Source organism: Stegostoma tigrinum, chromosome 8 (assembly GCF_030684315.1).
Source record: "Stegostoma tigrinum isolate sSteTig4 chromosome 8, sSteTig4.hap1, whole genome shotgun sequence".
NCBI classification, from domain to species: Eukaryota; Metazoa; Chordata; class Chondrichthyes; order Orectolobiformes; family Stegostomatidae; genus Stegostoma; species Stegostoma tigrinum.
Genome location: NC_081361.1, coordinates 73,686,053 through 73,713,566, shown reverse-complemented (window position 1 = coordinate 73,713,566; position 27,514 = coordinate 73,686,053). Strand labels below are relative to the sequence as shown.

Here is a 27,514-nt window from a genome sequence, read left to right as displayed (position 1 = left end):
TAAAACCTCCCCACAGCCCTATGGCACCTTCCCCTGTAACTGGCAAAGGTACAGCACCTGCCCATGTACCTCTTCCCTCCCCAGTATCCAAGGGCCCAAACATACCTTTCAGGTGAAGCAAAACTTCACCTGCACTTCGCAGAATTCATTCTGCTGTATTTGTTGCTCACCATGTGGTCTCCTCTACATTGGGGAAACGAAGTGTAGACTTAGTGACTGCTTCACAGAACATCTATGTTCTACTTGCAGAAAGACCCGAACTGCCTGTTGCCTGCCACTTCAACGCACTACCCTGCTCCCTGGCCAACACCTGTCTCTGGCTTACTGCAGCATTCCAGTGAAACCCAACGTGAGCTGGAAGAACAACACCTCATTTTCCACTTGGGGACCCTACAGCCCTCTGGACTCAATATTGAGTTAAATAATTTGGCACCTAAACTCTCCCATGTCCCAGCCTCCTACCCCACACACCAGGCCTTGTTAGCACATAGCCTGCCGTTACACATCCACTGTCGTTAGTGACTAACAGTCCCCAGTAACAACTATTCACCCTCCCAGCCTGGCCATTAGTTACTCCTTTCTGTCCAGCTGTCTTTGGGCTCTATCCATCATTTACTCCCTACCTCCCTATTTTCTGCATGTAAACTGACATTTTCCCAGCCACCATCTGTTCTGAGAAAGGGTCACCAGACCCGAAATGTTAACTATTTTTTTCCTTTCACAGATGCTGCCAGACCTGCTGAGCTTTTCCAGCAACTTTTGTTTTTGTTCCTGATTTACAGCATCTGCAGTTTATCCCCTTTATCAATGGTATATGTTACTCCTTCAAAGAATTTCATAAATTGGTTAATCATTAAACCATGCTGATTCTACTTGATTTTCCCTTGACTTTTAAAAAGTGCCTGATTTATAGCCACCTTAATCAATTCCAAATCTTTCACCAAGAGAGACATCATCTAATTGGCCAAAGTTTTTCTGTTTTCAGGCTCACTTCTTTCTTTGGTCAGAGTTGTATTTGTTACTTTCGGGTCTGATGGAATTTTCCCAGAATCTAGCTAATTTTGGGAAATTAGCACCTGTACATCCACCTCATTTTTGTCCACCTGTTCAGACCTTCAGACGAATTTCATCAGGACCTGGTGACTTATCAACTCTTAGTTCCTTCAGCTTCTCTAATTATTTAAAATGTTATCAATTCCTCCTCTTCCTTCAACCTCCTGATTTATAGCTATTATTTGATGTCATTCTCTGGCATTTGTTTATATTCTGATCTGTCATCTGATCTGAGATTCATCTTTATCAAACTTCAGCATATGCTTTGATTAACTTCTCTAGTTAACACTGGTTCCCCTTGGAATTTTTCATAGTTGGTATAGTACATAATCTGAAGTATGCTTTTTTAAACGAAAGTCTGCTACCGCTTCTCTATTGACTTATGCCTTGTATGGGCACGTTTTTTTAAACATGAGAATGCTGGCGCACATTCGGACAAATTGTGGTCCTTGACAGAACATAGATCCTGTTCCATTGGCAAGGAAACCCTGCCAACTGAGGATCTCCATTCGCTCACTGCCATGACTGTTGAAAGCACACCAATATCTTCTGCCTTAAATGCCATTGTTTTGAACTGAGCTTTGTCAGTTTCTTCTTCTCCACAACTGCAAGGTTAGATGGCCCTGCTGGAGTTGAGAACACCACCACTTGACTTTGTTCTCTGGATCAATGAAATGCTCTGGCGTCCCTACTACAGCAAGGTGGCAGTCCACAGAAAGGAAGATTTCCAGCAGAGATTTTCAAACTTGAGGGAACAGCTTACTGGTCATCTTCATCAATTGTTCCTGGACATCTGGGACAAAGAAGAAACCCCCACCGATCTCTGGGGTGCTGCCATTGTTGTTGTAGTTAAGAAGGAAGACAGTGGAATGTTGGAATGACCCAAAAATCTCCATTTCCAAGTAAATCATTACCCAGATCTTTGCCAGGTGCCTCTCCCAGCCTTGAGGAAATATTTCTGGAAGGTCAGTGGCTTCTGACCAAACTGGAACCATGGACATGATTTTCACTGCTTGATGGCTCTGAGAAATGCCAGGTATAACACTAACCACCTTGCTTTTTTTTGTCAATCTGATCAGGTTCTTTGCCTGAAATTAGTTGGGAAGTGCTATGGAAATCCCGTCAAAGGCAGGTCTTTCAGAGAAATTAACGAACATCCATCATTACCTGCATGACTGTGTTGGTGACAATAATATGACCAGTTGCCTTGAGGTAAAGACAAGTGAAGCAGAAACCTGTCGTCATCCCCATCCTTTTTCTCCTCCGTACTGCTCATCAAGAACAAACTTCACAATGGTGTGGACAAAATCTAAAACCTAATGCCTTACCTCTTCACCTGTTATCCATTCCAATCCCTCAATTGCCCATATCTCATCTTGGATCCACCCTCTTCCCCCACACCCTCTCTCTCTCTTCTTCCCCGCCCCCCCCCCCCCCCCAAACTGTAATGTTCAATTATGTTATGGTTGCTGACTCTTCACTGAAATCATTAATCCATCCTGCTGCACGCTAACCTGCTCTTTTGACTCCAGAATGTGGTGTTCTCATAAATGCCAAAAAGGCGTCTTAACTCCTCATTTTGGTAGTCTTTTGTCTATCTAATTGTTCCCGATCTATACTTGCAAATTAAAATCCCCTGTGATTATCTTCTACGTTTTCCAAAGGCCTTGAATATCTTTTATAGCCAAAGGAAAGGGTTGTGGAATGCTTTGGATGATGGAACTGGCATTGTTTATCAGTATTTGATTCAGTATTTAAAGCAGTCAATTTAATTCCAAACAGTGACATTTCTTTTGCTTTGAAGCACTGTTTAGATTCAGTCTTGTAGTCAGACTTCTGTTCCATCAATCTTGAAAATGTTGATGATGTTTTGTATGGTGTTGCTTTCTATAAAACCAGCTGAGTGAATTGAAATTTTAGAAGAGGTGGAATATGTGAAAACTGTGCAAGACCAACCAATTGCTGTTGAGTAGGGAGGTATTGAGATTAGTCCTGTATCTTTTCCTTTTTTCTCTTTGGGGAAAAATACCTTTTTATGTTATTGCATATGCATTAGCAAATGTTGGTTTAAAGTGTTACTAATGAGAAGATATTTACATTTCAGGCAACTAAGGTCACTAGTCTATCATCTAGCAATGAATAGGTTTTGAATTGCCTTATAGGAAGAAAATCCGTATGCGTAAGAGAAACTGAAAAGCTGAAGAAGCAACGTGAAGATAGGCGAACTCAGTTGCAGGAGATAAGAGAAAAACGTGTACAAGTAAGCACCCAATTACCACGAGTCCAAACATAGAATAAATTTCAATGTTTAATGCTTTTTAAAAATGGCTCAGTTCGTAATTCAAATCTTAGTTTCTGGGTAGTGGGCATCTGTATCAATGTTTAAAGTGAGGACAATTAATGCTGCCATTGCTCATTATCTATCTATCTTATTTCTGTCTCTGTTTTTACATTGCAAATGGGAATGTCAGGCATGGTTCTCTGCTTTTGAGTGTATTTCTTTTTAGTATTACATTGTTTGTTTTTTTTTGTGCAATTCTGAATCAGTATACACAAGCTTCACAATTTCCGAGTTGATTTTCAATTGAAGTTTGGTTATACCCTACTCCTGCATCAAAAATTGTTTCTATTTATTGCGTGTTTCCTTTTTTATTTCCTTTTTTTGCCTCACTTGGAAAAATGTTGAATCCAGGCATAATACTTGACTCTCCGACACCACCTCCTACCGCCTCCTCGATCATGACCCCACACCCGAGCACCAAACCATCATCTCCAACACCATTCATGACCTCATCACCTCAGGGGACCTCCCACCCACAGCCTCCAACCTCATTGTTCCCCAACCCCGCACGGCCCGTTTCTATCTCCTTCCCAAAATCCACAAACCTGCCTGCCCCGGTCGACCCATCGTCTCAGCCTGCTCCTGCCCCACCGAACTCATCTCCACCTATCTGGACTCCATTTTCTCCCCTTTGGTCCAGGAACTCCCCACCTACGTCCAGGACACCACCCACGCCCTCCACCTCCTCCAGGACTTCCAATTCCCTGGCCCCCAACACCTCATATTCACCATGGACGTCCAGTCCCTGTACACCTGCATTCCGCATGGAGATGGCCTCAAGGCCCTCCGCTTCTTCCTGTCCCGCAGGCCCGACCAGGCCCCCTCCACCGACACTCTCATCCGCCTAGCGGAACTCGTCCTCACACTCAACAACTTCTCTTTTGACTCCTCCCACTTCCTACAGACCAAGGGGGTGGCCATGGGCACCCGCATGGGCCCCAGCTATGCCTGCCTCTTTGTAGGTTACGTGGAACAGTCCATCTTCCGCACCTACACAGGCCCCAAACCCCACCTCTTCCTCCGGTACATTGATGACTGTATCGGCGCCGCCTCTTGCTCCCCAGAGGAGCTCGAACAGTTCATCCACTTCACCAACACCTTCCACCCCAACCTTCAGTTCACCTGGGCCATCTCCAGCACATCCCTCACCTTCCTGGACCTCTCAGTCTCCATCTCAGGCAACCAGCTTGTAACTGATGTCCATTTCAAGCCCACCGACTCCCACAGCTACCTAGAATACACCTCCTCCCACCCACCCTCCTGCAAAAATTCCATCCCCTATTCCCAATTCCTCCGCCTCCGCCGCATCTGCTCCCACGATAAGACATTCCACTCCCGCACATCCCAGATGTCCAAGTTCTTCAAGGACCGCAACTTTCCCCCTACGGTGATTGAGAACGCCCTTGACCGCGTCTCCCGCATCTCCCGCGACACATCCCTCACACCCCGCCCCCGCCACAACCGCCCCAAGAGGATCCCCCTCGTTCTCTCACACCACCCTACCAACCTCCGGATACAACGCATTATCCTCTGACACTTCCGCCATTTACAATCCGACCCCACCACCCAAGACATTTTTCCATCCCCTCCCCTGTCTGCTTTCCGGAGAGACCACTCTCTCCGTGACTCCCTTGTTCGCTCCACACTGCCCTCCAACCCCACCACACCCGGCACCTTCCCCTGCAACCGCAGGAAATGCTACACTTGTCCCCACACCTCCTCCCTCACCCCCATCCCAGGCCCCAAGATGACATTCCACATTAAGCAGAGGTTCACCTGCACATCTGCCAATGTGGTATACTGCATGCACTGTACCCGGTGCGGCTCCCTCTACATTGGGGAAACCAAGCGGAGGCTTGGGGACCGCTTTGCAGAACACCTCCGCTCAGTTCGCAACAAACAACTGCACCTCCCAGTCGCAAACCATTTCCACTCCCCCTCCCATTCTCTTGATGACATGTCCATCATGGGCCTCCTGCACTGCCACAATGATGCCACCCGAAGGTTGCAGGAACAGCAACTCATATTCCGCCTGGGAACCCTGCAGCCATATGGTATCAATGTGGACTTCACCAGTTTCAAAATCTCCCCTTCCCCCACCGCATCCCTAAACCAGCCCAGTTCATCCCCTCCCCCCACTGCACCACACAACCAGCCCAGCTCTTCCCCCCCCCCCCCCACCCACTGCATCCCAAAACCAGTCCAACCTGTCTCTGCCTCCCTAACCGGTTCTTCCTCTCACCCATCCCTTCCTCCCACCCCAAGCCGCACCCCCAGCTACCTACTAACCTCATCCCACCTCCTTGACCTGTCCGTCTTCCCTGGACTGACCTATCCCCTCCCTACCTCCCCACCTACACCCTCTCAACCTATCTTCTTTACTCTCCATCTTCGGTCCGCCTCCCCCTCTCTCCCTATTTATTCCAGTTCCCTCCCCCCATCCCCCTCTCTGATGAAGGGTCTAGGCCCGAAACGTCAGCTTTTGTGCTCCTGAGATGCTGCTTGGCCTGCTGTGTTCATCCAGCCTCACATTTTATTATCTTGGAATCTCCAGCATCTGCAGTTCCCATTATCTCTGATAATACTTGACTGTTTCATTTTGAGCTGAAGTATTGAGTCTGAATATTTTTGTTTGCATCTTTAATGGGATATGGGCATAATTGGTTAGGCCTTTTGAAGGTGATTGTGAGTGTAGGTATACCCACAGTGCTAGAGCTCTAGGATTTTGACCCAGTGACTGAACTGTCATCTAGTTCTGGTCCCGAAAGTGCCTGGCTACAGGTACATGTTAACGTGTATCTGGTTGCCTTGTCCTCCTATGTGGTGGAAGTCTTTGGTTTTGGAAGAAGCCGTCAAAAGCATTGATAAGTTTGTGGTTTATCTTTGTACATGGCATTGCTGTTATCATGCTGTGCCAATTGTACTACTTTGACCTGGGTGTTTTCAAGCTTCCTGAGTCGTGTTGGAACCACACTCATCCAGGCAGGTGGACAGTATTTCATCACACTTCTGGTTCCTGCCTTTTTTGGAAACATGATAAACATGCTTCAGGGTTCCAGAAAGTGAGTTGGTCCATAAGACCATAAGACTTAGGAGTGGAAGTAAGGCCATTCGGCCTATCGAGTCCACTCTGCCATTTTAATCATGGCTGGGCATTTCAACTCCACTTCCCTGCACTCTCCCCATAAATTCTTGATCAAGGAATCGAGGGCTATCAGTCTCCGCCTTGAAGACATTTAATGTCCTGGCCTCCACTGCGTTCTGTGGCAATGAATTCCACAGGCCCACCACTCTCTGGCTGAAGAAATGTCTCCTCATTTCCGTTTTAAATTTACCCCCTCTAATTCTAAGGCTGTGCCCATGGGTTCTAGTCTCCCTGCCTAACGGAAACAACTTCTCAGTGTCCACCCTTTCTAAGCCATGCATTATCTTCTAAGTTTCTATTAGATCTCCCCTCAACCTTCTAAACTCTAATGAATACAGTCCCAGGATCCTCAGCAGCTATCTATGTTAAACCTACCATTCCAGGGATCATCTGTGTGAATCTCTGGACACGCTCCAGTGCCAGTATGTCCTTCCTGAGGTGTGGGGCCCAAAATTGGACACAGTATTCTAAATGGGGCCTAACTAGAGCTTTATAAAGTCTCAGAAGCACATCACTGCTTTTATGTTCCAACCCTCTTGAGATAAACGACAACATTACATTCGCTTTCTTAATCACGGACTCTACCTGCAAGTTAACCTTTAGAGAATCCTGGACCAACACTCCCAGATCCCTTGTACTTCTGTTTTACGAATGTTCTTGCCGTTTAGAAAATAGTCCATGCTTTTATTCTTATCTCCAAAGTGCAAAACCTCGCATTTGCTCATGTTGAATTTCATCAGCCATGTCCTGGACCATTCTCCTAAACTATCTAAATCTTTCTGCAGCCTCCCCACCACCTCAGTACTAGCTGCCTGTCTGCCGATTATCAGCAAACTTCGCCAGATGTCCCCAGTCCCTTCATCCAGATCATTAATATATAAAAGTAAAAACAGCTGCGGCCCCAATACTAAACCCTGCGGGACACCACTTGTCACTGGTTGCCATTCTGAAAAAGAGCCTTATATCCCAAATCTCTGCCTTCTGTCACACAGCCAATCCTCAATCCAAGCCAATAGCTCACCTCAAACACCATGGGCCCTCACCTTACTCAGCAGCCTCCCATGAGGCACCCTATCCAAGGCCTTTTGGAAGCCTAGATAAATAGCATCCACTGGGTTTGCCTGGTCTAATCTACTAATTACCTCTTCAAACAATTCTAACAGGCTTGTCAGGCATGACCTCCCCTTACTAAATCCATGCTGACTTGTTCTAACCCGAGCCTGCACTTCCAAGAATTTAGAAATCTCATCCTTAACAATGGATTCTAGAATTTTACCAACAACCAATGTTAGGCTAATCGGCCTATAATTTTTCATCTTTTGTCTTGATCCTTTCTTAAACAAGGTGGTTACAAGAGCAATTTTCCAATCATCTGGGACTTACGCTGACTCCAGTGAGTTTTGAAAGATCACGACCAAAGTCTCCGCTATTTCCTCTGCCACCTCCCTCAGAACTCCAGGATGTAGCCCATTGGGGCCAGGAGATTTATCAATTTTTAGACCATTTAGCTTTTCTCACGCTTTCTCTTTTGTGATGCCTACCATACTCAACTCTGCTGAATTGTTGGGATACTACTCATGTCTTCCACTGTGAAGACTGATGCAAAGTACTTAAGTTCTTCAGCTATTTCCTTATCTCCCATCACTAGCCTTCCAGCATCAATTTGGGGCGGCCCAGTGTCTACTTTTGCCTCTCGTTTGTTTCTTGTGTATTGAAAGAAACTTTTACTATTACTTCTATTATTACTAGCTAGCCTACCTTCATATTTGATCCTCTCCTTCCTTATTTCTCTTTTTGTTATCCTCTGGTTTTGTAGCATTCCAAATCTTCTGATTTCCCAGTGCTCTTGGCCACTTTTATAGACTGTCGCTGTCTCTTTTTTTCTTTGATACATTTCCTGACTCTTCTTCCCCACCACCCCGGATAATCTATCTTCTCTTTGGGATGAACGTCTCTACTGTGTCCTCAATTACACCCAGAAACTCCCGCCACTTCTGCTCCACTGTCTTACCCGCCAGGCTCTGCTTCCAGTAGATTTTCGTCAGTTCCTCCCTCATGCCCCTGTAATTACCTTTTACCTTTATTTAACACTAACACCATTACATCTAATTTTTGCCTTCTCTCTTTCAAACTGCAGACTGAAAGTTACCATATTATGATTGCCTCCTAATTGTTCCCTTATTTTAAGGTCTTTTATAAAGTCAGGCTCATTATGTAGCACTAAGTCCAGAATAGCTTGCTCCCAAATGGGCTCCATCACAAGCTGTTCCAAAAAGCCTTCCTGTAAACATTCCATGAATTCCCTTTCTTTGGATCCACCAGCAACGTTATTCACCCAGTCCACCTGCATATTGAAGTCCGCCATGATCACCGTGACCTTGCCTTTCTGACATGCCCTTTCTGTTTCCGGCGCATCTTGTGTCCCTGGACATAATGACTGTTAGGTGGTCTGTACATAACTCCCATGATTTTTTCTTTTTTTTTCCTTTTTGTGGTTCCTCAACTCCACCCACACAGACTCCACATGCTCTGACCCTATGTCATTCAGTGCCATAGATTTAATTGCATTTTTAACTAACAAGGCAACCGCACACCCCCGCCCCACCTACCTACCTGTCTTTTCGATTTTAAGATGTAAATCCTTGGATGTTTAACTGCCAGTCCTGAACTCCCTGCAACCATGTCTCTGTGCCTACCTCATCATAATCATTTCAAGATGATTTTGTGCTGTTAATTCATCTACTTTTGTTGCGAATACTATGAGCATTTAGGTAAAGTGCCTTAATGCTAACTTTCTTATCATTATTAGAGATATTGGAAATCCCAAGATGCCCATACTCCCTTTCGCTTCCCCGCGCTCTTCTCGCCATCTCTCTCCTCCTCCTCCGCCCCCCCCCCCCCCCCCCCCCAGTCAGAAGTTTAAAGTCCTACTGACCACCCTATTTATCCTTTTTGCTAGAACACTGGCTCCAGATTGGTCCAGGTGGAGACCATCCCAATGGTGCAGATCTCTTTTCTGCACGCTCCCCCACCGTTCCAAAACAGATGCCAATGCCCCATGAAATGGAATCCCTCTTCCCCCACACCAAAACCTTAGCCACGTGTTTACTTCCCTAACTTGTTTGAGCCACGTGCCGATTGGCACGTGGCTCAGGCAGTAATCTGGAGATTATGACCCTTGAGGACCTGTACTTTAGTTTCTTTCCTAGTGCTTGATGATCCCTGAACAGGTCCTCTACCCTAGCCTTGCATATGACGTTAGTCCCAACGTGGACCACAAATGGATCCTCCCCCTCCTGCTCCAACATGGTTTCAAGCCGGTCGGAGATGACCTGCACCCTGGCACTGGGCAGGCAACACTGTGCGGTACTCCCAATCCACCTTGCATATCCTGTCTGGTCCCCTATAACAACTACCTGTCTTTTTGCTCCCCCCCTCTTGAATGGCTTTTTGCACCACGGTGCCATGGTCAGCTGGCTCATCCTGTCCACAGCCCTTTCCCTCATCCACACAGGGAGCAAGAATCTCATACCTGTTGGTCAGGGGCTGAGGCTCCTGAACTTGGAATCCCCCTACCTGCCTCACTTAGTCACATCCTGTTGTTCCTGAACACCTGTTGAGTTTGAATTACTTAATCTACTGGATGTGACTGCCTCCTGAAACAGTGTCCAGGTAACTCTTCCCCCTCCTGGATGTGCTGCAGAGTTTGAAGCTCAGATTCCAGATCATTAATTCTGATCCGAAGTTCTTCCAGCAACCAACACTTGCTGCAGATGTGGGCCACTGACGTTCACAATGGAATCAGCCAGCTTCCACATCATACTACATGGTCACCACACAATACCCAGTCTCTGACCAGTTGTTGTAGCTGTATAGATGGCTCATTTGCTTTTGTTGGGTTTTTTCCTCTGTTGGTCAATGACAACCCTGAGATGGTTAGTTCTGGAATATTCCGAGATGGTAATGCCGTTCAGTGTAGTGAGGTGAAAATTCTATTTTGTTGGAGGCAACTATTTCCTGATACATTTGGAATGAATGTTGTTTTCCACTTACCAGCCAACCATAGAAAGGTAGGAGCACGAAGAGGCTATTTGGCTGTTCAAGCCTGCTGTGCCATTCTTTGCAATCATGCCTGATTGTTCAACTCAGTAGCCTAATCCTGCTTTCTCCCTGTAACCTTTTTTGATCCGATTCACCCCAAGGGCTATATCTCATCGCCTCTTGACGCAAAAACATTGAATATATTCAACTATTTCCTGTGGTAATGAATTCCACAGGCTGACCACTCTTTGTGTGAAGAAATGTCTCCTCATCTCTGTCCTGACTCCTCCCTCCTGTGACAGACACACCCGCCATCGGGAACATTTCTCCCTGTATTCAACCTATCCGGTCCTGTTAAAATTCTGAGATGTGTCCCCCCCCCTCTGTTTTCCCCTCTGCTCCCCTGCCCATTTGTCTGAACTCTAACGAACACAATCCAAACCTAGTCAATCTCTCATACATCAGACCTGCCATCCCCGGAATCGGCCTGGTGAACCTTCACTGCAGCCCCTTGAGAGCAAGCCCATCCTTTCTCAGAAAAGGAGACCAAAATTTCACACAGTATTTCAGGTGCCGCCTCACCAAGCCATGTACAACTACAACAACACATCCCAGCTCCCATACTCAAAACCTCTCGCAACAAAGTGCAACGTACCATTGTCCTTCTTTACTGCCTGCTGCTCCTACAAGCTTACCTGCGGTGACTGGTGCACAAGGATGCCCAGGCCACACTGCACGCTCCCTTCTCCCAATTTACAGCCATTGAGGGAGTAATCTGCTGCCTTGTCTTTGCTTCCAAAGCCTGAATGTAATTCGGGCCTTGGTGCATTTGGGTATGGACTATTCAGTATCTGAGGAGTCAGTGCTGAACGTTGTGCAGTCATCTGACCTTATGAATGAAGAAGGTTGAAGATGAAACAGCAGTGGGAAATAACTGAAAATGGGGACACTACTAAGGAACTCCTGCATGAATATCACAGAACTGAGTTGATTGACCTCCAACCAAAACCCATTTTAATGACAAGACTTGAAATAGAGAGTGCAAGATGAAAACCTTCAACAAATTTGTTTTTTGTTTCAGCAATTTGTAAGTACCAATGTAAAGGTAAAACCATATTTAGATATTTTATTAATCAACTGGAGTTGGTGGGACCTGAATGTGGACCTCCTGGCTCAGAGGTAGATCATAGAATCCCTACAGTGTGCAAGCAAACCATTCAGCCCATCGAATCCACGCTGACCTTCTGAAGAGCACCCCGGCTCAACTCCCTACCCTATCCCTATATTTCCCATGGCTAATCCACCTAGCCAGCACATCCCTGCACACTATGGGCAATTTTGCATTGCCATTCCACCTAAACTGGAGTGTGGTAGGAAACCCATGTAGGCACAAGGGCAATGTACAAACTCGACACAGACACATGCCTGAGGATGTAACTGAACTTGGTGCCATGAGGTAGCAGTTCTAAACACTGAGCCACCATGCCACCCATTGCAACTTGCCACTGCACCTACGAGCACATTTTTAAAAATGTAGAGCACTTCATCCTTGAACACTGGTCATGGTTCATCTTCCCTATCGTTTCAATTTTGTTTAGCTCCACTAAAGCAAGTACAATGATATTTCTGCAAGAGTGCAGTGTGCCTGTCAGCTGGTTGACAAATAAAACACTGCTGTTTTAGAATGCACCAATTAATGAGTGGCTGAGAAATGAGCCAGAACATAGTTGTCACCTATGTTGTTGAGTTGAACCTAGTGCAGTGTTTACATGTTCTTTCTGCCTGCAAAGAACAGGCCCCGGTCATTTAATTTATTTAGCTTCCTGTACACACGTGTGCCACAATTGCAAGACTGACTCTCAATCTAAATTCATTGTCAGTGTAATTCCTCACTCTCTTGGGGCAAAGTTTGTTAACTTTTCTGATTGTGACTCCACAATGTTAGACACTTGAGTTTAGCAAATGTGTACTGGTTCTGTTCAATCAGTGTTTTATTTGTTGTGAATAACTGAATGTGATGTTTTATGATTTGTTGATCTTTGGGACATACAGCCTACATATCTTGTATCACCACTGTAATTGAAATTCACGTGCATGACTCATTTGTGAAAGAGCATGTGTTCAGCTTGACAGCAACATCCTGTCAGTGGCAAAAAAACCACTTGTTTTGCCACTCTGTGTAGTGGCAGTGTTCAAAGGCTGGCTGCTTATGCCTTACAAACCTTATTGAATTCTTTGAAGAGGTGACCAAACGTATGGATGAAGATAGAGCAGTGGATGTGGTATACATGGATTTAAGTAAGGTGTTTTGCTAAGGTTCCCCATGGTAGGCTCAAGAAGAAGGTAAGGAGGCATGGGATGGGTGGAAAATGAGGCAGGTTGGATTCACAATTGGCTGACCCTCTAGAAGGTAAAGGATGATAGTGGATGGAAAATATTCAACATGGTGCTTGGTTATGAGTGGTGTACCACAAGGATCTCTCCTGGGTTCTCTGATTTTTGGATGAAGGAGTGGAAGGGTGGACTAGTAAGTTCGTGGATGATACGAAGGTTGGTCGAGTTGTGGATAGTGTGGAGAGCTGTTAGGATGCAGAGCTGGGCTGAGAAGTGGCAGGTGGAGTTTAATCCTGAAAAGTGAGGTGGTTCATTTTGGAAGGACAAACTTGAAAGCAGAATACGGTGTTAATGGAAAGATTCTTGGCAGTGTGGAGGAGCAGAGGGATCTTGGGGGTTCATGTCCACAGTTCCCCAAAAGCTGCCACACAGGTGGATAGAGTTGTTAAGAACGTGTATGGTGTGTTAGCTTGCACTGAGAGGGATGGCATTCAGGAGCCGTGAAATTATCTTGCTCCAGCTATGCAAAAACCTGGTTCGGCCGCATCTGGAGTATTGTGTCCTGTTCTGGTTGCCTCATTACTGGAAAGATGTGGAAGCGTTGGGAAAAGTGCCGGATGTTGTCTGGAAAGGAGGGAAGGCCTTGCAAGGAAAGGTTGAGGTGCTAGGGCTTTTCTCTTTTAGAATGACACTGCCTGAGAGGTGACCTGATAAGTGTGCAAAATGATCAGCGGTGTAGATAGTGGACAGCCAGAGACTTTTTCCTTGGGTGGAGGTAGCTATTACAAGGGGACATTGTTTTAAAGTGAGTTGAGTTAGATATAGGGGAGATGTCAGGTAGGCTGTTTACTCGGAGTGGTAGGGGTGTGGAATGCATTGCTGGAGAAGGTAGTGGAGTCAGCCTCATTAGGGACATTTAAATGGCTATTAGATAGGCAGATAGATGATAGTCCCAGGTAGGGGTTGAGGTTAGAGTTACCTTGGGTTTAAGGTAAATGTTGTGGGCTGAAGGGCCTGTACTGTTCTATGTTCTCCCATTGCTTAAAGTTTTGAGATACTTTGTCGTTGTGGGGTAATCGGAGAGGGCTGAGTACTTCTAAGGTCTAAAAGTGACAGCTTTAAATAATAGTCTGAAGAATTGCACTGACAACCAATTTAGATTTGTCCATTTAGTCTTAGTCTGTCACACTTGTTAATACACAGGAACCCACTGCCCCCCCCCCCCCCAAAAAATGAACATGTACTGACCCTGTTTTGACTGCTTTTTACCAGTTAATTAATCTGCTGGTTTAGAATATAAACAATGTTGGGAATTGACTGTAGGTGCGTCCTCCATGGCAATGCCTCACCAGAGTCCACTTGCCAATCATCACTACTCTCCTCTCAAGCAGTAGAATTTTTCTTTTCCCTTTTCTCCTTTCTGGTACTTGTAATTGTCCTGATGAGTACAAGACAAACTTTTTTTTTCAGTAATACTCAAGTTCTATATTACCATGTTCCTTTTTGCTGATTTGGGGGGCATACCTGCAGTGGAGTGTTTTTTTTTTACTTCGTTGAGTCCAGTTTGTTTTGCTTTTAATGGAATTCTTTGCCACACCTCCTCCTCCCAAGAATTCAGTTCTTTTTGTCCATATTTGGACTGAGATTGTAATGAGGTCAGAAACTGAAGCCTTGACGAAACCTAAACTAAGTGTCAATGAATAAATCAATCTGGTATGTGATGCTTGATAGCACTACCACTGATATCATTTTTCCCATCACCTCCTGGATGGCCAGGACATACTTGAGCAGTTTTTTTTCTCTGAGCAGATATCACTGTTTATCAGTACGGCAATAGTTTGATTAGGCATGTGGTGGTTCTGGAGCATAAGCCTTCAATCCTCTTGAGTAATCTTGTTCCTCCACTTCATAAAGGTAGTAGGGATCTGCGTATGACTGAAACTTGTTTTAAAACTACTATTTGTAGATTCAAGCATGAATTAATCCATACTGAAGGATCCTCTATTCCTTTTCCATTGTTTTGTTAACGGGATGAGGGTGTCACTTGTTAGGCAGCATTTATTACCCATCCCTAATTGCCCAGAGGATAGTTAAGAATAAACCTCATTACTGTGGGTCTGGATTTACATGTAGGCCGGACCAGGTAGGGATGGCAGTTTCCTTCCCCAAAGGACGTGGTTTTTTCCTGACGATTGACAATGAATTTGCAGTCATCATTAGATTCTTAATTCCAGATATTTTTATTGAATTCAAATTCCACCATCTGCCATGGTGGGATTTGAATCCTGGATCCCAAGAATGTTATTAGGATCTCTGAATTAACAGTCCAGCAATAATACTGCCAGGCCACTACCTCCCTAATGACCAGTATTAGCTGAAAAAAAAATTGCAAGCCTCCTATTTATAACATTTTTTTTTCCAGTAATGTTCTGCCTCTGTTCTAGTATTGATTTCAGTTGGGCCTTTTTGCTCTCTTTTGTGGAAGGAGTGCACAGACAAGGCTAGTATTTATTGACATTGAAGAAAGTGTTGAGCATCAGTCCATGTATTGTATGTACACTTGCAATTCTGTTGGGATGGGAGTTCCATGTTTTACACCTTTATGACATTGAGGGAACAGCAACCATTTCGAAGAGACAAAAGTATCTCCTGTGGTGCTGTCCAAAGGCATCTGCCATTTTCCTAGGTAGTTATTACGGGTTTGGAAGGTTCTACTGAAGGACATCTGGTGTTGCTGTTCATCTTCTGGATGGTACACATTACACATAAACATGTTTCTGTAACCAAACCTAGAGTGTAATAGCTTAAGCAGCTAAAACAAAATGTAGGAATAAGCTCCTTGTAATTTATTGCAGGAATATGATGCTGGTAATCCAAATTGGGAATTCATGAAGATGATTACAGAATTAAGAGCTACATTAGATTCTTATCAACATCTCTCTGATTCAGATCCTGTAAGTAACTTTGCACCATTCACATTCTGCTCTGGAGGGATGATGAACTGCTCTCCCACTTCTGGAACCAACAGTTAGTTAGTTATAGTACATTTGATGCTAAGACTGAGTGCTTATCCAAAAGGAGGTGGTGGAAATGCTAACCTTGAGTTAAAACTATAGGTCCAGGATAATAAACATAGCTAATTGTTGAACATTTTAATATCTTCATTTTTGACACTCGATAGACTTATGTTCCCTTTGCAGCTTTATTCAGGATTTTAAGCTTGGCTCTGGAATGTTGAGTTGTCATTCATTGAATTTATTCTTATGATTTTTGGATTGCAAGTCACTGTTCCGAAAGTAATCTTTTATTGAAATGGAAATCCCTGTAGATACAGAACCATAGGAAACTATACTTGCAGACCTTAATTTTTATTTTTTTGTTTTTAATTTTATGTTCTACTTTGGAGCTACATGTTGAGTACTGGAAATCCAGTTTCTGGCTCACTTTCTTTTCTAAAAACTATTTGAACTGCTTTAGTCTAGATAAAGTCAAATTCCCAGAAGTTCAGTGTGTGGTGCAGGTGGCTGCACCCCTTCATTTATACTGTACCTGGTTTCATGTTGGCTCTACTTCAGAGTGGGAATTTCATTGTAATAGAGATAAATAATGGAATAACATTGACAAATCTTTATTGTAATGAACTATTTCAGGTTGAGCTTCACAAAATATGTGTCTGTGTTCGAAAACGACCCCTCAGCAAAAAAGGTATGTTGTCAGGTATTATAATTGTTTAATTGTAGACTCTCTTTCTTCCACTCTTATGTAGTACTATTAAACCCAAAGGGGTTTGAGTGCTCAATATTTAATCACGTCTTACTTTTTATCGTACACAGCACTGAGGTGTGTAGAACAATGACCAGCTTCTACTCTCTGGGGCTCTTTCAACAATCTCCTCAAAAGGAGAAGCCCGGACCGCAATCTGCAGTGTAGAATCATAAAAATGTTCCTGTGCTGTAACATTTTTACCAACTCTTCCCTTCACTAAGGAGAACAGCTGCAGTTGACCCAGTCAATCTATGTAACAAGTTCTTCAACCAGTCAATCTATAGAACAGGTTTTTGGTCCTGAAAGCAGTCTCAAATCTTTTCTGCGCCTTGACTGAATCTTACCCAAAGCGTGGTGTCCATCCAGGCACGCTTACTTGAAGCTGAGCCAGTATTATGTAGACACTTATCACAACTACCTCACACTTGAACACGCTGTCCCATATAGAAAGTGCCAGATCCTGTATACCTTAGCCTGCCTGCTGTCTTCAGTGGTGTCGATACTGGACTGTCAGCTCCTCTTATTTGTATTGGACAGGTTTGGGGAAGTCACAAGTGAATTACTCATGACACAATTCTCAAGTTTCTTGTCATAGCCACAATATATATGTAGCCAGGCCATTTGTTGCTGCTCAATGGCAAGCTTCAAATTTTCATAGTGGGTAACTTTGCAATGATAATGTTGAATGTCACTGGGAGAGTATTAGATTCTATGTTGGTGAGAGATAATGGGAACTGCAGATGCTGGAGAATCTGAGATAACAAAGTGTGGAGCTGGATGAACACAGCAGGCCAAGCAGCATCTTAGGAGCACAAAAGCTGATGTTTCAGGTCTAGACCCTTCATCAGAAATTTCTGATGAAGGGTCTAGACCTGAAACATCAGCTTTTGTGCTCCAAAGATGCTGCTTGGCCTGCTGTGTTCATCCAGCTCCACACTTTGTTATCTCAGATTCTCCAGCATCTGCAGTTCCCATTATCTCTCCCCACCCTAATAGGCTGTGCCTGCCTTTAGTTAACATTTTAAAGAATGGATTAGATGTGATTGTGCCACTTTGGCAATTAAAGTTCAACTGTAATTCTGTATTTTGACTTCCACAGAAAAGGCAAAAAGAGAGATTGATGTGATTACTATTTCCAGCAAAAATGTAGTTCTGGTGCATGAACCAAAGATGAAGGTTGATCTCACAAAATACTTGGATAACCAGCCCTTCAGATTTGACTATGCCTTTGATGATTTTGTTACCAATGAGGAGGTATACAGGTACGCGATTTCAAATTTGTTTGGATTTCATGTTTTATGTATTACGATTACTAAGCTATCACTTTAGACTAGAAGTAAGGAAGAATTGCCAGATTTTTTCCCCTACAACATAGACAATAAGTCCTCACATGAAGTTGTACTTCGTTGGAACACTATACAAGAAGCAACTTAAAGCAAATCGGATTTTCCTGTTCTAACAAATGTCAAAAACAGTAACTCTGCTTTCAGGGATGTGTTTTATCAGACAGGTTTTTGAAACATGCCATATAATTGAAAAACTGTGCACTAAATTCTGCTCTTGGTAGATGAAATAACTTCTAAAAATCTAAGATGTATGCTCAGTTTTTCAAATTACTAGCCCTCCCAGCTGTTATACATCCTATTTTCCAAACATCTTTGAGAGTTCTGGAATGGAGTTGAGACAGGAAGAGCATCTTTAAGATAGGCAAGGGGCAAGGAACAATATTGGGAACCAGAAGGGACTACCAACCAGAGGTTGGGAAATGAGGGAGGAGCTGCTCCATAAGGGTGCCAATCTGATCATGTTACCTCACATCATCCAATCTGAAGCAAGACGACTTTGAAACAAAATTTGAGGCTGAATGAACGTGGCCCTATTAATTGACAATTAAAGCAGTGATTTAAAGCAAGTGCATTTAAAATGGGCAATTGTACTTCTAGAGATCCTTTTTAAAAGGAACAACAAAATACATACAATGCTTTATAGGAAAACTTATAGAGCAAAATTTGAAACCAAAAGATTCCACTTAAGTTTGGTCAAAGTAACTTGGTAACTGAAGAGGCAACCACCAGTGATTCTGCAAATTTAATTGGTAGGCACAAGAGGCCAAACTAGAAGAGGGTAGGCACCTGAGCGTTATGATGCTGGAGGGGACAGAATCCGAAAAGAGGGCAGTGCTTGACGGGGAGTCAATGCAAATCAATAAGTGCTGAGAAGTGGGATGTGCTGTTTGTTAAGACAGAGTTTTCGATTACCTACATTTTACAGAGAGCAGAATGTAGGAGGTTGCCAAAATAATGTGTTGGATTGGTCTGGTCTGGAGGTAACAAAGACATGAATGAGGGCTCTCAGCTGATGGGCAGACATAGACATAGAGGTAGAGGTACATATCCCACTCTAGAGGAGCCAAGTCCTCGCATGAAGTTGTACTTCATTTGGAAAGCAATTAGGGAAGCAACTTGAAGCAAATCCAATTTTCCTATTCTAACCAATGTTAAAAACAGTAACTGTCTTGTGGGATGTGGCTTTGGCTTCTAGAAGATCAACAAGCTTAATCTGAAACACTCAGCAACTGGATATGATGACTTCCCTCTTATCCCAAATATTTGGCAGCAAGTTCTTATCCAGCGTGTAATGATCTGAGAAACAATCTGATAATTTAGCAACAGTAGAGATGTCAAAGCCGCTAGTGATGAGGCAGAACTGGGTGTCGTAGGCCTTAATGTGAAAACTAACACTTCCTCCAGATGTGTAACTAAAGGCAGATGAGAGAGGGGAGAACTAAGGAGCAGTGTGAGAGCAAGTTATGCAACACTGAAAAGACTTGGGATGCCTCCAGCAATGAAAGAGTTGCTGTGTGTTGGCCTTATTCTTTATCCAGGAATAGTTTGTTCATAGCTGACATAAAGTTTTAAGCTTGTTCAATATTTAAGTCACCTTTGTAAGATTTGAACCTTCGGCACCTGTCAGGTGTGTTTTTTCTGATTTTTTTTTTTTCTTTAACTGGAAAGTCTAAGTTTTTTTTTATCTTGAGGATCTTAAGCTTTGTTTCAGTCATGTTCAGATTGTGTTCTAAAGCAGTTATTAAATGTGCCCTGTGGAGTTTCTAAAACTTGGCTAGTCCATTCTTTCCATTTAACCTGTGCAAAGTTGAAGCTCACTATTTGAGCTGCATGGGTGGAAGAACTTGTTTCAAATGCAGATTTGTATAGTATCCATTTTACTGTCAGAGTATACATTTATTCATCTTGTGCTCTTCCCTCATGGGGCTTGAATTAAACCTTTTCTAACAAATCAAAAACTGGTGTACTGAAAGAGTTTTATGAACTGGAACTGACAATAAATTTCCTTGCAGAAGAAGCAAAATTTCTACTGATAATCTAATTCAACAGGGTATAGATTTGGAATAGAGAAATGTTCAGGATGTGACAACTCTTTAAAAATGTCTGTGGGATTCCACTCAAAGCAGACTCTAGGCACACATAATTAATGTTGCAAATCAGTTTATCAAAACCAGAAATTTGCCAATTATCTATTGTGTTTAATTCCTAGAAGGCCATAAGAGTTATTGACTTTTATATCTAACACTTTTTTCCCCAGTACTGTGTAAAGCTCCAGTTGGCTCATAACTAAAGAATAGAAAATCATTGGACAAACTTTTTTGTCCCCTCAGTGCAAGATTAAATTACTTCCTGCAATAATTGAAATAGCTCAGTTCAGGATCTTTCTCCAGGAAAGAGACTGGGAGGTGCCCTGATATGGTATTGAAATTGCGAAGGCGGTTGATGAGATACATGTAATGAAAATGTTTCCACTGGTGGAGACCCCAAAGCTAGAGTTTATAAATAAACCACTAATATCCAATAATTATTCAGGAAAGTGGAGAAAATTTGAAAAACATTGTGTAGATAGCAATTTCGTTGAATAGCAGGTAGTTTTTTAGTGATAAAATCAATAAGCATGAGGGGGAAAGAATAGAAAGTTGCATTGTTATTAAATGAGGATGAATGGGAGAAGTTTATAGGGACATAAGTATCAGCCCTTGGACTGGTTGGGCCAAAACAATTAAAGTTTTGACAAGCTGCAACCTATCTGTATTTATTGAAGTATTTGTTGGCATTTCCAAACTTTGTTCAATGGCAAAATAATCCATTTTTATCTTGTTTGGCATCTAACTAGGAGTTCTGAAAACAAATTGCCAGTGAATAAATTATTTCTGTTGTCGCATTTTGTATCTTTATCAGATTCACAGCAAAACCTTTAGTACGGACCATCTTTGAGAGGGGAATGGCTACCTGTTTTGCCTATGGACAGACTGGCAGTGGCAAAACTCATGTAAGTTACTGTGTTGGTTTGTTATAATAGTTATTCCTCTTGATTTGTAGTTTTCTTCATTTTGTCCACACCAAAGATTGGGAGGGGCATATATAGGAGATGGAGAGGCTGCTTATATTGGTCAAATGGCCCTGGAAATAGTTCTGAAGATTTCTGCTGTGCCCCCAGCCAGGTTGTTTCAGGGCAGAATCATCATAGAATCCCTCCAGTGTAGAACCAGGTCATTCAACCCAGTCAGTTAACACTGATTCTCTGAAGAGCATTCCACCCGGAATCAGTCCCCTATCCCTGTATTTCCCGTGGCTAATTCAACTGAGCTGCACATCCCTGGAAGCTGTTGGCAATTTAGTATTGCCAATCCACTCAAAGTGCACATCTTTGGATTGTGGGAGCTAAGACACTGACCTCTACCAAGCAATTTGGAAAATTGCACAGGTAAGTCCAGTATGCACAGAGGACACATCAACCTGATGCAGTTAGCACCCCATCAGTCTGCTCTTGATCATCAGTAAAATGACAAGTGTTCACCACCAATGCTATCAAGCAGCATTGCTTAGCAATAATTAGTTTACTGGCTTCTGCTGGGGTTACTGACTTCATTGCAGCCTTGGTTCCAACAGGAACAGAAGGGATGCACTTAGAGACTGCCCTTTTTTTTTTAAACCTCCAAGGTCACATTTGAATAAATATGGCATCAAGGAGACCTCTCAACTGGAATCAACAACAATCAGAAAGAAGTGTCTCTGGCTAGAATCTATCTGGCATGAAAGACTATTTTGGTTATTAGAGATCTGCCACCTCAGCTCCAGACAATTGTAGGAGTTCCTCAGTGTTGTCTAGCACAACCCCTCTTGCTGCTTCATCAATGACCTGCCAGAAGTGAGTGTGTTTGCTAATTTGTACGGTATTCAGTGCTTTTTGCGATTCCTTGGCTACTGAATCAGTGTCTAAAAATGTAGCAAGACCTATACAATATCAGCCTTTTGGGTTTGGGGAAAAAAAAACACAAGCAACACATGCCAGGCAGCAACCCTCTCCAAGAATAAACCATCAACACTTTGTTCAATGACATTGCCATTGCTGAATCCCCACCATCAACCAGGGAGTTACCAGAAGTTGCTCTGGGCTAGTTATAGAAGTGCTCTGGCTACAAGAAAATGTCAAAGGCTAGGAATCCTCCAATGACTCCAGTCACTTATCTCCCCAAAGTCTCTCTGCCATTTGCAAGGCACCAGAAAAGTGTGATTAGAATACTCCCCATTTGCCTATATGAGTAAGGCTCCAAAAATACAAGTTGAAAATCATTTGAGGACAAAGTAGCCCGCTTGATTGGTACCACATTTCTTGAACGTTCACTCCCTCCATTACTCATGCTGAGTAGCAGTAGTGTGCACCATCTACGAGGTGGTGCAAAACTTTACTGAGGACCTTCTGGACCTGACCTTCCAGACCCAAAACTGCATCCATCTAGAAGGAACAGGGCAGCAGATGCATGAAAACACCACAACTTGGAGGGGGGGCGGGGGTGGAATTGCTGTTCCTTCAGTGTCACAGTTCAAAATCTCCCCCACTCTCCCATACTCAAATTGTATTATGGGTGCATCAACACAAGCTGGATTGCAATGTTTCATCAAGGAGGCAGTTTGCCACCTCCTCGACAGCAGTTAAGAATGTATAATAGGATGCTTATGGTGCAGTAGTAGTGTCCATGCCAGTGTTATATGATAACATTTCAGAATGAATTGATTAGGTAATAAAGAAAAAGGTGCAATAAAAATTGGCCCAGCCAATTTAGCCCACACTTCCTGAATGACAAATCACAAGTAGGCCACATGGCACTTCATGCTTGCAGATTTAGTTTTGATCTCCCTTCCAGTTCCTGGTGGCACCTCAACCCTTGACTTTGCTGTCCATTGAAATCCATTTAACAGTCTTTAAGCACAAAATTATAAAATTGTTTTGATTAAGCAATGATATACATTCAGACAGATAGCAGAAGTAGAGGGTAACATTGTCCATTTTTGTGAATCTGTATCAATGTTGCTGCACCACAGATACAGTAGCTTTTTCAGAATTTTAGTAGCATCTTTTTGTCTGACAATGTGCTATACAACCACTTGGGTTAGTGAAAATGCCTCTAAAGGAAGCATACTGGTCTTAAGTCTTTTTTTTGTTAACACCATCTTTGTTACATCACCCAAGACCTTTGCTTTTTGGCTCCTTGATGTATTTGGGAAATGTCTCTACAGGTGTGGAAGAAACATTTACTATCCTGAGAAATTAAAATGAATGTAGCATTTCTATTAGGGAATCCTTTTCATTATTTGTAATAAGAATTTGTGTATTTCAAGTATAGCCAGTGAGAGTTCTGACCATGTTGTACGCAGTCCAAAAAATGTGCAGATTAGGTGGATTGGCCAAGCTAAAATTGTGCCACAGTATTCAGGGATGTGCAGACTAGGTGCATAAGCCATGGTAAATCCAATTTTATTGAAATGGAGTGTGGGGGCTGGGTCTGGATGGGATGCTCTTCAGAGGGTTGGTGCAGGCTCATTAGGCTGAATGGCCTCTTTCTGCACTGTAGGGATTCTGATTTGTATGTTATTTTATTTTTAATATTTATTTCTCTTTCCTTTTTTATTCAGACTATGGGTGGTAACTTTTCTGGGAAAAACCAAGACTGTTCAAAAGGAATCTATGCCTTTGCAAGTAAGCAATAGGAGAAATGCCTGTGAAATATCCTTTTTTTGAAAGCTTCAACACTTGGATTTGTTCACATTACCTAGAATTGCTGCTTCTTCTACAAACTTGTCCATTTATCATGACTGCAATATACCCATTTCGATGTCTGACCTCAAACAACTAATTCTCATCTTCACACGTTGCATGTCCAATTTGAATTTTGAACTTGGCACAATGCTGGAACCCTCTTATCTCCAGGTCTTCTACTTTGGCCAAGAGTTGCTCACTACTCTACCAATTTGAATTTTTGTTGCACCTGGAAACTGCTGTTATACCGTCCAGATTTTTCAATTGAAAACTGCTGGCATGCCAGCAATTATCTCACCTTTCTTTCTGCTCGTTCCAGACGACTATTGTTTTGAGCATGCAGCACTACCTTCTCAGAACCTCTGATGACAAATGGTACTGTATTTGGCAGAATCTGAACATGAGCCTCTTTATTGCATTTTCCCTTGCACCATGACATCTCTACTGAGCTTGGAGACAATTTCCCTGACCCCATCTACTGCCCTGTTTTCATTTAACGTTCAGTTCTGAGATCAGCATGAAATATTAGCTTTTTGCTTCTATCTTCACAAACTGTCTGAGAATTTTCAATTTTTTTTAATGTTTCTAGCATCAATGTTTTCCTTTTTTGGCATGAAATATCATTGTTATACTGGGTGTGATTGTAAGTGGTGAGGAGGATGTAAGGAGGATTCAGTGATTTAGACAATTGTGCAAATGAGCAAACACATGGCAGATGCAGTCCAGCATGGCTAAATGTAATGTTATAAACTTCTTTGTTTTACACAAAGGAAAAGTATTATTTGCGTAATGATATATTGGGAAGTGTGTCCATACAAACGGATGATATGAAGACAGGTCATTGCTTGCAGCTTACCTAGTTTCAATTAAGAAGGCAAATGGTATGTTGGCCTTCATTGCAAGAGGATTTGAGTTCGGAGGTAGGGATGTCTTACTGTTGTTATTGAAGATCTTGGTGAGACCTTTAACTGAAGCATTATGTGCAGTTTTGCCTTCCCCCTACCTAAAGAGAGGGTATATTTGCCATAGACTTGCAGCAGAGGTTTACTGGGGTGATTCTGAGGGTGGCAGCAGTGTCCCATGGTGGGGGTTTGGGGGGGGGGGGGGGGGGTGCGGTGGGGTGGTGAGGAGTTGGTTCAACTAGGCCTGTGTTCACAAGAGCCTGGTTGGACAGACTAGATACGGGGAAGATGTTTTCTCTGGTTGGGAAGCTAGAGCCACGTGACATCCTGGGATACAGGGTAAACAGTTTAGATAGACAATAGGTGCAAGAGTAGGCCATTCGGCCCTTCGAGCCAGCACCACCAATTGATATCAAGGGGAAAAACTCTTTACTGGGAGTGTTGTGAACCTGTTGAATTCTCTGCTGCAAAAGGCTCTGGAGGCCAAGCCACTAAACAAATTCAGCAAAGAGGGAGTTGGTTACTTCGATCTTAAAGGTATTTCAAAATGAGAGAAAGAGGTGAGAATATGGCATTGAGTTAGAGAATCAGCCGTAATCATTAAATGGCAGAGCAGAGTCAAAGGGCCAAATGGCCTACTCCTGTTTTATAGTTTGTTTATATGTACAAACAGCAAATTGAAATTTGTTTTTTTCTTACTTTATTTCTTCAGCTCAGGATGTGTTTTTGTTACTTGAACAGCCTCGATACAAGGATCTTAATCTGAAAGTATCTGTAAGCTTTTTTGAAATCTACAGTGGTAAGGTGGGTTCATTTTAGGTGAACATAACAGGTTGCATTGTACTTCATGAAAAATGAACATATACAAAAAATGCTAGGTCTTTTTAAAGTGTGGAAAGGCTAATAATCATTTGCAAAGATCATAGCTTCTCAGACAAAGTGTTGTAGAAAGTGACGAGATTTTTAAAAAGAATTGCTATAGTGTCTATGGATACCCTGCTTGTAAAACACTGCTTTCTTTTGTTCACTTTTCTCCAGGATATTAACACAAAAATTGCATGAAAGGCAGATGATTCTATAAATCTATGCTGCTGTAAATGTTTCTCTTTCTACCTCTGCCCCACCCAGTTTACCAGTCCCAGAGACCCTTTTTTTATATTCTTCTAATGTGATTGTTTCCAGCAAGGTCAGCATTTGTTACCAACTAGCTGCCCTTGAACTGATTAGAGGTCATGGAAATTTTGGAAGGCATTTAAGACTCAACCACATTGCTATTGGTCTAGAGTCATGTGTAGACCAAGCCAAGTAAAAACAAGAGTTTGTTTCCCAAAAGGCCTTTAGTGAACCAGGTAGATTTTAGTCAGTTGATAACGGTTACATAGTCACAATTGGACTAACTAGTAATCCCAGATCTTTTTCATTGAATTTAAATTTTGCCATCTGCCATGACCTATCTCTCCAGAAAGCTAGCCTGGGATTCTGGATTGCTAGTTCACTAACGTTACTGCTACACTACTGCCTTATCTAACATTTGATTGTGGAGGTGAGAATGTTGAGGCACTGGAAGATGTAGAACATGAGTTTTAAGCCAAATTCTACCTGAAATATGAGGTGAGTCAAATGCCCATGTGGCATTCATCTTACGGAGCTGAAAGAAATTAGTAGAGTTAGCAACACAATTTCTTTTTGGAATTCGAGATGTATGGTTTGTATCTAGAACCGGATGGTGCCCAATAACCTTTCCAAGACAGAAGGCTAAATAAACCAAATGGCAATACTTAGTCCAACACCAGTAAATAGGTAAATTTACAATTTTGACGTGGTCTAGATAGATGTGGTATAAATTGTTATTTTTTCAGAAGGTGTCCAATCGGAGCCTGGATCAGGAATATAGCATATAAGATACTGCAACATGAATTATTAGTTGGCTGGATTCGATTTAATGGATTTCACTTCTAACAGGAATTGGGTTGATTTCCCCTTTTGGAATTGTGCATGGGTGTTGAATTAGTAAGGTTGACAATTTAATGCAGAGCCAAAGGTTCAAAAGCGAGGAATGCATACAGCAGAGTCACCTAGAATAATGTTGAATGACATCCAAAAGTAATAAAGAGGTATGAGTCACGAACTATTTCAGAGAAGCTTTATTAACCTAATGTTTAAGGCAAGAGGCATGTTTTGTTTTAACATGGACTACCGGACTGCGATAGAGAGTGCTTAAGTAAAGGGAACCCAAAGTAAATTCCCGTGGATTGCAATGGCACAGGAGCTTTAAGGGGAATAATGGATAAATATCTGAAATGGAAGGTACTTCACTATGTTAAGTGAGGAATGTGAAGTTATTTATTTTGGGTTACAAATGATACCAGAATTTGACTTTCACAGTTCAGAGCACTTTAGCTATTCTCTCCCAATCAGCTTAATGTGAAGGGGGTGGGGGGGGGGAAAATTCGGCTGGAAGGGTTAATCAAAAGATTAAAGATTTTCTGCCTTTTGTTTTATTGGTCTCTCCTTCCTCCTCTTGCCAACCATCCATCCAATTATAGAGACCAGATGTCCTCTACAGCAAAATTATGAATGGCTGATTGTATGCCAACTGAAATAACATCTAAAATTCTAGGTGTTGAGATTATTAATTTTTCAATATCTATCTACTCCCACCTGCTCATAACCTAAAATAAGGTATAAGCTGAGTGAAAGGTTTTTCCCCCTGCAATGTCCAGAATTTCAGTTGCATTTTGTTACATGGTGACTTGGTTTTCTAAGTTCTACTTCATGGAAGAGAAATCTGAAAACTGCTTCAACCAAAGTGGCTGAAAACAAATA

The 27,514-nt window shown here is 42.7% G+C and overlaps 1 protein-coding gene across 3 annotated transcripts in view; it reads left to right on the top strand.

Moving 5' to 3' along the window:
* The window catches only part of kif2c (kinesin family member 2C), a 69,207-nt gene that overhangs the window by 18,636 nt on the left and 23,057 nt on the right, over nucleotides 1-27,514 (top strand). For all 3 annotated transcript variants that reach the window (XM_048538693.1, XM_048538690.1, XM_048538692.1), the window contains exons 6-12: nucleotides 3,216-3,313; nucleotides 15,770-15,868; nucleotides 16,565-16,619; nucleotides 17,779-17,941; nucleotides 20,927-21,017; nucleotides 23,663-23,726; nucleotides 25,401-25,492. In XM_048538693.1, coding sequence (XP_048394650.1) covers nucleotides 3,216-3,313; nucleotides 15,770-15,868; nucleotides 16,565-16,619; nucleotides 17,779-17,941; nucleotides 20,927-21,017; nucleotides 23,663-23,726; nucleotides 25,401-25,492 — 662 coding nt within the window. The remainder of the gene's footprint in view (nucleotides 1-3,215; nucleotides 3,314-15,769; nucleotides 15,869-16,564; nucleotides 16,620-17,778; nucleotides 17,942-20,926; nucleotides 21,018-23,662; nucleotides 23,727-25,400; nucleotides 25,493-27,514) is intronic.